At 44.9% G+C, this 10,657-nt stretch overlaps 2 protein-coding genes across 3 annotated transcripts; both read left to right on the top strand.

The window, feature by feature from the left end:
- Positions 1-732: 732 nt before the first annotated feature.
- On the top strand, positions 733-3,062 carry LOC114773224 (manganese-dependent ADP-ribose/CDP-alcohol diphosphatase-like). The gene is made up of 3 exons (XM_028965736.1): positions 733-1,518; positions 1,597-1,719; positions 2,354-3,062. The coding sequence occupies exons 1-3, from the start codon at positions 786-788 to the stop codon at positions 2,656-2,658; spliced, it is 1,161 nt and encodes a 386-aa protein (XP_028821569.1). The 5' UTR covers positions 733-785; the 3' UTR covers positions 2,659-3,062.
- Positions 3,063-3,582: 520 nt separating this feature from the next.
- LOC114773222 (dual specificity mitogen-activated protein kinase kinase 4-like) lies at positions 3,583-9,071 on the top strand. Of its 2 annotated transcripts, XM_028965734.1 has the most exons (13): positions 3,583-3,726; positions 3,916-3,951; positions 4,054-4,086; positions 4,724-4,826; positions 5,568-5,742; positions 6,324-6,443; positions 6,935-7,054; positions 7,131-7,182; positions 7,259-7,386; positions 7,466-7,543; positions 7,855-8,003; positions 8,142-8,187; positions 8,295-9,071. In XM_028965734.1, the coding sequence occupies exons 1-13, from the start codon at positions 3,618-3,620 to the stop codon at positions 8,406-8,408; spliced, it is 1,263 nt and encodes a 420-aa protein (XP_028821567.1). In that variant the 5' UTR covers positions 3,583-3,617; the 3' UTR covers positions 8,409-9,071. The 2 variants fall into 2 exon arrangements, with proteins under 2 accessions (XP_028821567.1, XP_028821568.1); XM_028965735.1 differs by lacking the exon at positions 4,054-4,086.
- The last annotated feature ends 1,586 nt before the right edge of the window (positions 9,072-10,657 follow it).

Here is a 10,657-nt window from a genome sequence, read left to right as displayed (position 1 = left end):
GACTGTTGGAAAAGCATTTCAAAATACAGATACAAAGTGAACTGATTGTCACATGTGATACACAGCAGCACAGCACACGGTGCACACAGTGAAATTTGTCCTCTGCATTTAACCCATCACCTGAGTGAGCAGTGGGCGGCCATGACAGGCGCCCAGGGAGCAGTGTGGGGACGGTGCTTTGCTCAGTGACACCTCAGTGGCACCTTGGCAGATCGGGATTCGAACCGGCAACCTTCTGATTACGGGGCCGCTTCCTTAACCGCTAGGCCACCACTGCCCCTGTCCATTTCAGGTGACGACCTCTTGAAGCTCATCGAGAGAATGCCAAGAGTGTGCAAAGCAGTAATCAGAGCGGCTGGGTGGCTATTTTGAAGAAACTAGAATATAAAACATGTTTTCAGTTATTTCATCTTTTTTTGTTAAGTACATAACTCCACATGTGTTCATTCATAGTTTTGATGCCTTCAGTGAGAATCTACCAACGTAAATGGTCATGAAAGTAAAGAGAACCCATTGAATGAGAAGGTGTGTCCGAACTTTAGGCCTGTACTGTATATGCCCGACATTACCACGTTTTTTTTGACACATGCGCAATATTTACGCACCTGGCGCAGTGAAGCGCCGGAGTTGCGCGGAAATATGACAGTAAGGGCGTTCAGCCAATCAGAAAAGGAGCGCAGCTTGCGCCGTCCAATCCCGAGCCTATCCGTAACCTCGACAAGCGCCGAGACCCGCCTCCTCTCCCGGAATAAAGCACTGGCCGTTCCGGCCTTTCTGACTTCTGGATGCTGCTTGGAGCAGGACGACTTCTCTGTTCGGACCGTAGACGACCTGGTTCCGCTCATGAAGCTTTTTTTAGGGAGGTTTGGCGTGAACTTCCGGCGGTGAGACGCGTGTTCGGGAACAGTCCCTGGCGCGGCCACCGCCGCAGCGCCCGACGGACGCCCGGAAGCGCGATGGAGCCCTGCGCCGAGCCGCCGCTCTTCACCTTCGGCGTCATCGCGGACGTGCAGTACGCCGACATCGACGACGGCGCCAACTACACCCGCACGAGGGCGCGCTACTACCGGAACAGCGTGCGGCTGCTGCGCCGAGCCTGCCGGGCCTGGAGCGAGGAGGACGTCCGGCCGCGGTTCGTCCTGCAGCTCGGTGACGTCATCGACGGCCACAACGTCAAGCACGGCGCGTCGGAGCGCGCGCTGGAGACGGTGCTCCGGGAGCTCGACGGCTGCCCGGCCGAGGTGCACCACGTCTGGGGGAACCACGAGTTCTACAACTTCAGCCGCGACGCGCTGCTGGCGTCCGCGCTCAACTCCGCGCGTCTCGGCGACGGCCGGCTCGCGCCTCCCGGCGACATGTACGTCTACCACTTTAGCCCCGCCCCTTGCTTCCGATTGGTCGTGCTCGACGCCTACGACGTGAGCATCATTGGACGGGACGAGACGAGCGAGAAGTACGAGGAGGCCGCGAGTATCATGAAGGAGCACAACTCCAATCCAGACCTCAACCACCCCCCAGGTAACCATGACAACTGCCCTCTAATGTCTTTTAGCCAATGTCGACATAATTGTTAATTTTTTTTCTCGGTGCATACAGTTACCCACGGACTGGAACAAAGGTTCGTTAAGTTCAATGGAGGATTCAGCCAGGATCAGCTTCAGTGGCTGGATGAAGTGCTCAGCCTGGCCGATACAAACCAGGAAAAAGTGATTGTTGTCAGTGAGTACTTGTTCAGCATTCAAGATTGGTTTACTGTCAGTTAGACTGTATACACAGTATAACATGTATTGAAATAATGTTTCACACAGACCCCCCATAGTGCAATAATAAAAGAAAAATATATATACTAAACTATACTAACTAAATCTTAAATACTGTACAGGTTATCTCTATAAAAGAAAAGTAAAACTTTTATGTACAATAAACAGGACATAACTGGACAACATTGTGTAGGATGCTTATAAGTGGATACGTTTGATATTTCAAACAGGACACACAAGACAAACACGTGCAAAATTAGCAGAAATGTGCAAAATGAATTGAGATAGTCAGTATGTTTTCAGGTGCATAAGGCTGTAAGTGTATTGTTGTTGAGTTTAAACTTTCTTTTCAGATTTTATATAGAAAAGGTTACGATATTAACGTCTTATGTTGGCACTGTAATTTACATTTAAATTGATCAGAACTAATGGATAGAGTTGCCACTAACCCACTAAGTACAGTACAGTAAGTTTTTTTTTTCCTCCTGGCTTTTGTCTGGCATTTGTTGGTGAATAAGTACAGTGGATATTGTCTGTGTTTTCCTCTTGTAATTTTCATGATTTTTTTTTCTGTGTGTGACTGTGGCGTGAAGGTCACCTGCCTGTGCATCCATCTTCCACCGACCCCATATGTCTGGCCTGGAACCACAGCACGGTGCTGTCCATCCTGCACTCCCACAGCTGCGTGGTTTGTTTCATCGCCGGCCATGATCATGACGGTGGATACCATCAGGACGAGCTGGGCCTTCACTACCTCACCCTGGAGGGGGTCATCGAGACACCCCCACACAGCGACGCCTACGGAACCGTGTACGTGTACAAGGACCACATGTTCCTCAAAGGAAGAGGGAGAATAGAGGACCGCGTTCTTCGTTATCCAGATCATGTGAATGGCTAAGAGTGGTTCATAGCTAGAGAGATTGATTGTAAAAACATGGACACCACTATACAATTTAAGCTAAAATTCCACCACCATTTTGTCCAATTTGGAGTCAGAGGCTGTGTATTGGGGACAAATAAACCAACTCATCTGGTAGTCACACCCATTACTTCATTCTATAATGTAAGTATGAAATGATTCCTGCTTCGGGAATCATTTCATGTTCATGTTTTTATGTACTCACTATTAAATAATATATAATTCCACATATTTTTTTTTGCCCAGTGTATACAAATAAAAATTGCATTTTCACTGGTCAAATGCATGATGGATTCTGCAGTAATGTGGTGACTCCAGAGAGCAAAATTGTGAATATTTATATTTAATAAATAGCATACAGAAATAAAAGACTCGTTAAACAATCTCGAGCTCATCACCTTTCCTACAACGCGAGTAGAAATAAAGAGAAAGGGGTGATAATGACGGACATGGCAACCCTCATAAGTGCGGCGATTGAGAGGACGTGCAATTTCTACCTCGGTTTGGCACAAAATAATAAGAAAATAAAATGTTATGTAATTAATTAAAGCTATTTTACTGAAATGTTCTGAGTGATGGATAAAACAATTTATCACACATGTAATCCGTACAACACTTGTTTTTAAATATAGATGCTCCTATTGGTAAAACTAGTCAGTGGTGTTTGTTCATACAGAAAGCAAGCTAAAATTCCAGTCCATAAGACAAAGTCGAGCTCATCAGAGTAGAAATAATGTGGCTGGAGGTGATAATGACGGACGTGGCAACCCCGTCAGTCCGGAAGCTGGACGCCCAGCAGCGGCTGCGCGCGTTAACCCCTCCCTGCCCGACCCGACCGCAGCTGCCCGCTCCGGCGAAAGCGCCGCGCCCGGCCGGCGAAGGGTTAACGCGCCCGCCCACCGCCGCCACTGCGCTGCTGGAGTCGAAACGCGACGACAATGGCGACTCCCAGCTCCAGCGGCGGCCCTCCAGCCTCCTCCTGCGCCAAGAGCGGAGCCGCGTTCCCGCCGCAGCCCCAGCGCGGGGCTCCGCTCGGCACCTTCCCGGGTAAGACCCGCTCTCGGGCGGGGCTGCGCGCACCGCTCCCCGGGGCCGAGGGACCGGCCGCCGCCTCTGACACGGCCTCCGTTCCCCCCGTGTGACATGTCGGAAGCGGCGAAACGCTGTTTAATATTCAGCGCGAATTCAGATCCGGGGTCATGTGCGGTTTCTCTCTTCTCTCTCTTCTCTGTTCAGATCCCAACACTTGCTGGAGATGCCAGAGTGAAGCAGGTACCAGGCTGCCTCGCGTCTTCCTTCATCTGTCTGCGTCTGTGTCATGATTATTGCTTTTATTCTCCATTGCATTTCATGATGCATTCCACTCCATTTTAGGATTTCAGATGAACCTGTCTGGAGCCCCTCAAAGTAAGGAGAGGATCTCTGCTCCTGAACTGTACTGTAGGAGTTTACATGCACTGCACCACCAGTTAAAAGTTTGGACGCGCCTACTCATATGTGCATCGTTTGCATCATGGAATTAACCTGAAGTCGCAGGACTATGAAATAACACGCGTGAGGTTATATAATAAGCTAGAAGTTGAAGATCAGGGAGCTTTTGCTGTGACGGCAGCGTTTCACACTCTTGTCCTCTCTCCATCGCCGTAAGTTAGACAACAGTCCTGAAGGTTCATACTGAAACCTTTCTTATCATTCACTCATGTTAATGAGCATCTCATCAAGCGCCTTTTGTATGAGTCAACCTTCCAACTTCGTTACAGAACCATAAATAAGAGCGGAATTATAAAGTGTGATGTGTTGACTGCTGTGTCATGGCTCTTGTCTTATGGCTGTGATCTGCTGTTGGCGTAGTTTGAATTGAACTGTGGCTTCAGTGGAATGTAACTCGAACTGTGAACGATGTAATTAATAATGAAGAATAATTTATTGAAGACTCGACACACTGGGTATTATATTGAAGAACGTCTGTCTGCCTGCCTGCCTGATGGCTCATTGGTTGCGTTTCTGCTGGGTGTTTCTTCCCCGTTCTCTCTTCTGTTCTCAGGTAGTCGTAGGGCCCTGAAGTTAAGCTTCGCCAATGCTCCCGGTAAGCCAGTGGGCGGACTCCCAATTCCCACGGCGACGCCTTCATTCCAGAACCTTCACATGTAATTATGATTTTCATGTGGTGATGACCAGTGTTGGGCATGTTTTTTTTTTTTTTTTTTTAAGGAATTAATTATAGTTTCTAGTTAATTCAAGTAACGTAAAATGTTCAAATATGTTTTTTTTTACTAATCTTTCCACCTTTTATTTTAGTTATTTTATACCTTGGAAAATCTCCTATCTATGCACAGTCAAATAAAATCCAGGGTAAAATGTACATTTATAATGTACATTCTTACCTTTAATTCCAACAAAGGAAAAGTCACATCTTTATTTCCAGTGGAAAAGAAACTCGCCAATGCCGCATCTCTCCTGCGTTTGCGCGTCTGTGTACAGACCCGCCCACCTCTGCCTCTGGTTGGCTGGTACCATGAAGTTTAACTCAACATCTACACTTATGCAGACGTCCCGCCCCTCAGCAAAGTTTTACCTTTACAGTATTTACCAGACGCCCTTATCCAGAGCGACTTACAGTCAGTAGTTACAGGGACAGTCCCCCCCTGGAGCAATTTAGGGTTAAGTGTCTTGCTCAGGGACACAATGGTAGTAAGTGGGGTTTGAACCTGGGATTTCTGGTTCATAGGCGAGTGTGTTACTCACTAGGCTACTACTACAGGGACTAATTTATAACCTGCTTCCTGGGTTGGAATTTTGGAACCTTGATTCGTAATCCAGAAGCGCTTGGAGGAAATACTTGTGCGATTTGAGAAGGTTGTTACAGTCTGATGCCGTTGCCCCTGCAGAGAGAAGCTGAGGACCCACAGCATTGAGTCGTCGGGAAAGCTGAAGATCTTCCCCGAGCAGCACTGGGACTTCACAGCCGAGGACCTGAAGGACCTGGGCGAGATTGGCAGGGGCGCCTACGGCTCGGTCAGTAAAATGGTGCACACGCCCAGCAACCAGATCATGGCCGTTAAGGTGAGTGTTGAAAGGCTGCTGGAACAGCAGGTCGGTAGAATGTTGTGCATGAGGTGGATTTTGTTGGTCTCGTCTTGGAGGAGTTAAGGCGTCACGATGTGGCACAGCTTCCTCGTCTACTTTCTGTGATCGAGTTGTTCTTCTGCAAATAACAATATAATGTGGGAGTGATTGATCCCAGGCTATCCTGACCCTCACACGGTTCTTCTCAGCTGAATAAAAATTTCTGTGTGTGTCTGTGTGTGTGGTGTGTGTGTGTGTGTGTGTGTGTGTGTATATATATATATATATATATATGAGAGAGAGAGAGAGAGAGTTATGTGTGTGTGTGGGTCCGGAAGAGAGAGAATTGTTACATCAGTGGATGTCAGTGAATACTAAATTATATTCATATTAGTGTCGTTTGTAAATGAGTTAAATCAGACTACATTTCTGTTTTTAATGTTGACCATAACGCGTTGTTTGAGAGCCACTGTTCAAAAGTCTGTTTGTGGAATTTATGGGGACATAAACCCTCCTTTTCTTGGAATAACAGTGGCGGATTGTGGTCGGTTCTTCTGACTCATGTTCTTGTTGACCAGAGGATCCGCTCCACGGTGGATGAGAAGGAGCAGAAGCAGCTTCTGATGGACCTGGATGTGGTGATGAGGAGCAGCGACTGCCCATACATTGTCCAGTTTTACGGAGCTCTATTCAGAGAGGTGAGCAGCCAATGTCTAGTGAGAGCTTTACTGGAGAACTAATTAAAAATGAAAAGAAGGACCTTTCACTTGATATCTGCACCTCCATTCCGCCCTAAATATACATTATACATTATACATTACAGCATCACAAAGTAACCAGGTAACGTAATTCAAGTAACGTAATGTTCAAATATGTTTTTTTTTTTACAATTTGTTGAGTAATGTGATTTATAATACATATTCAAGAAGATCTGCATTCAAGTAGTGAATTGGCCCAAGTAAGAAGATGTAACTGAAACAGATTCATCTCCTGCTTCAAAAATACTAAATATGTCTCTTGCATTGGATTCTTCAAAATGGCTCCATTAGAGCCCGAGAGCAGGGGCTGGTAGTATACATATACTGGTAGTGTATGTACATATCTATCCATATGACTCTGTATATTTAGTGTTTGTGTGTCCTAGTTGCCAGTTATTCCAGCTTCTTTTTTTGTTTCCTCTCCTTTGCAGGGTGACTGTTGGATTTGTATGGAACTCATGTCTACCTCACTGGACAAATTCTACAAATATGTATATAGCGTGTTAGATGACGTAATTCCAGAGGAGATATTAGGCAAAATAACCCTGGCAGTAAGTGAACTTCTTCACTTTGGAACTGTGGGTTGAGGAACGCTGTTGACGCTGTTTCCCTGTTGCTCCCCCGCAGACTGTGAAAGCACTGAACCACTTAAAAGAGAGCCTGAAAATAATCCACAGAGGTGAGACGGTGTCCTTTCCCACCGAGCGTCTCCCCCCGTTCTGCACTTTTACGTCAGCGCCGTTTTCACGTTTCAGACATCAAGCCCTCCAACATTCTGTTGGACAGGAAAGGGAGCATAAAGCTCTGCGACTTTGGCATTAGCGGCCAGCTGGTGGACTCCATAGCCAAAACCCGAGATGCCGGCTGCAGACCGTACATGGCTGTGAGTAACCCCGACATTTAACTTTAATTTCTAAAGTGTTTTGTGCGTTTTTTCTTTACTGCGTTCCGTTCATGTTCAGCCTGAAAGAATAGACCCCAGTGCTTCCAGACAGGGATATGATGTCAGATCAGATGTATGGAGCTTGGGAATTACTCTGGTAGGTACCCGCTTGTGAATCGGACACATACGGTGACCCTCCAGTCTCACGCACAGTTTAAAGCATGAAATGGTTTATTGAAAATATACTGATATAAATATGCCTCTTTGTACAGCACAAATAATGTCAAGCCTTAACGGGGTTCATTTGTTTATATACAACCAGAAATAATGCTGATGTTTTTCTGATTATCGATTGATTCTATTTATGGATAGTGTTCTTAATTTTTCACATGCTCTTACCTGAGCGGAAAAAGCTGCACTGTCGATACTTAATTTTTTCTGTAATGGTGTGGTGTCTTGCTTGTGCAGTATGAACTGGCCACTGGCCGGTTTCCTTACCCCAGATGGAACAGCGTGTTTGACCAGTTAACCCAGGTGGTGAAGGGAGACCCCCCACACCTGAGCAGCTCGGAGGAACGCCAGTTCTCCCCAAAATTCATTAACTTCGTTAATCTGTGGTAAGGCAAGCGTCGTGTCGTATTTAATTTAAAATGACAATACTGACATTTATAATAAGTTATATGTGACATGGTGCATCAAGGTAGCTGTGTGGTATGCCGGGATGCTGGAATGTAAAAAATGATTTTCTTCTTCAGCCTTACAAAGGATGATTCCAAAAGGCCAAAGTACAGAGAACTGCTGGTGAGTTTCTGTCTAACCATTCGTAATCGACGCTGGTTTTATCATGGGTCCGTATACGCGAGTACGCGAGTGTCATAACTCACGCCTGCCTCCACGTGTGTCCCCAGAAACACGCCTTCATCCAGATGTATGAGGAACGCGCCGTGGACGTGGCCGGCTACGTGTGCAAGATCCTGGACCAGATGCCCGCCTCCCCCTCCTTCCCTGTTTTTGTGGACTGACCCTCCTGCCCCCTGCTCAGTGCGTTGTCTGATCACACGGGTACACGCTAAATGACAAAAAAAAAAACCTTCCTGCAATAAACTGTGTTTTCACCTCCAGTAGAGTAAAATCCAGTTGACACTGTGAGATATAAAGCTTGGAATTCCCTAGTCTCATCCCGGGACGGACAATAGTCAGACCAGACTTCACTTTTACCAGTAATACTTCAGCCAGGTTTGACCAGAATAACAAGTGAAACAGGGGTGGGGGAATATCTATATAGATACTTCAGTTATGGAATGTGTTTTGTTGGAGACAGTCCACAACTTTGTCACTGCGTAACCACCAAAAGAAGAATTAATCTACAAATGCAATTTTCTATTGTCACAACACATCATGCATGGATCCTGCACATCTGCAGGGCAGCAAGGGTGTTCAGGAACGTTCTACACCAGACAATGCAGCATGCTCCGTTCATTCGTTCATTTATTTATTTTAATTTCCTCCTTTTTAATGTCCACATGACTTGGGTCCAGGGTGTTACTAGGTGTTTGAAGCAATCAAGTGCAAAATATATTGTATTTATATATGACTGTTATAAAAATTGCACATTTGCTTTTCAGTCTCGGTTCTCCTGATAGTGAGCTGATCTCTAATCATGTCTGGGATATGGAGAAAATTTCTTTAAAAATTGAAATTTTCAGCTGAATTAATGCATCAAAGAAAACAATTTAAACAACCCAATATGTAAACACCTCTGTAGAAATGGTCCACAAAAGTGAATTGTTAGAATAGCAGACATGTTGTATGGGTTTTTTTTTTTTTTTTTTTTTTGTTCTTCCCAGATGCCTGGTATAATGTTCACACTGTGAAATATTTTAAGTATATGTTTCTGGATCTTATTTAAAACATGATGATGGTGACGTGCAGAGATTTTGCCTTATATGTCTTGTAGCAGGAGCACTGGCTATGATCAGCACTCATCTCTCATATTTATAAATCCATTTTTTTGGGGGCTTCGTGTCACACAGGGAGGATTTGGTCTATGCATTTTGCCTACAGGTCAGTTGTAGTGATGTCTGGATGCAACCATGAGCTTACTGTCCATGTTTTTTTTTGTTTTCTTTTGTAAGGTGTTGCAAATGCATGAACGCAAAAATAAAAGCAAACACGAGTACCAGTTGAGTTTCTCCCTCCCCTTTATACACATGGACGCCCCAGACTCGCTTTACCTGACTGCTTCTGCTGTTTGGATATTTTGAGACTTTTTCTGCTAGACACCGACATTTAATAATGAAGCTCTAGTGCAACATGTGTTGTTATTCAATAACGTGTTCTGCGTGACAATAATTTCTCCTTTACAAGTTACAGTTGATCTATCATGTAAATGAATGAACTGCATGAACAATGCTTAGCGCATAGTGCCAGCTTGAAAATAGTACCCTATTATTTTTATTCTGAATTCTTCTAATATAGCATCTAAAACAAGCATGATTCTTGGCCTTCTTGAAAAAACACCATTATAGAGAACACAAACATCCCCAGAAGCTTAATATAAGTACAGCTGAATGTTCTGCCAGAAGTCATCAGTTCATAGACAACTCTGTTCAAATCCCTGTAGGAATGTCGTATCGGACAAGAAGCAGTCATGAAGGCTTGAGTGAATGGATAGCTCTAATCTATCCATACAGTGGCCCTTGAAGATGTGCTACTATGTGCTACGAGTGTTCTTAAATGTTCTAAATCTTACTCTATAGCAGGATCCCAGAAGCAGTGCTGATTTCAACTGACACACTCTTTGCATAGAGGTGGTAGTAGCCTAGTGGGTAACACACTCGCCTATGAACCAGAAGACCAGGGTTTGAATCCCACTTACTACCATTGTGTCCCTGAGCAAGACACTTAACCTGAGTTGCTCCAGGGGGGACTGTCCCTGTAAATACTGACTTTAAGTCGCTCTGGATAAGGGCGTCTGGTAAATGTAAATGTACCGTCATCTGCTGTTTTGCTGGAGCCATCAGGAACAGAAGTCAGAATGTTTCCATTATTTCACTTTAATAGTAATACAATGGTGTAGACAATATCAACAATGCTTATAATATAAAAAAGCTTATTTGTGGCCAAGCAACAACAAAGCTTTTTGTCATTTTTCAGTACAAAAAAAAAAAAAAACTAAGATACTCACCAAGAGCAGGTATGTCATATAGTGCCTGTATAGAGTGTGTATTCCATCCCATAAAACCCTCATAAATGTGCATTATTTCATTCT

This window comes from Denticeps clupeoides, unplaced genomic scaffold (genome assembly GCF_900700375.1).
Source record: "Denticeps clupeoides unplaced genomic scaffold, fDenClu1.1, whole genome shotgun sequence".
NCBI classification, from domain to species: domain Eukaryota; kingdom Metazoa; phylum Chordata; class Actinopteri; order Clupeiformes; family Denticipitidae; genus Denticeps; species Denticeps clupeoides.
Note: the sequence above shows the minus strand (reverse complement) of the source record. Positions and strands in the feature narration are given on the sequence as shown.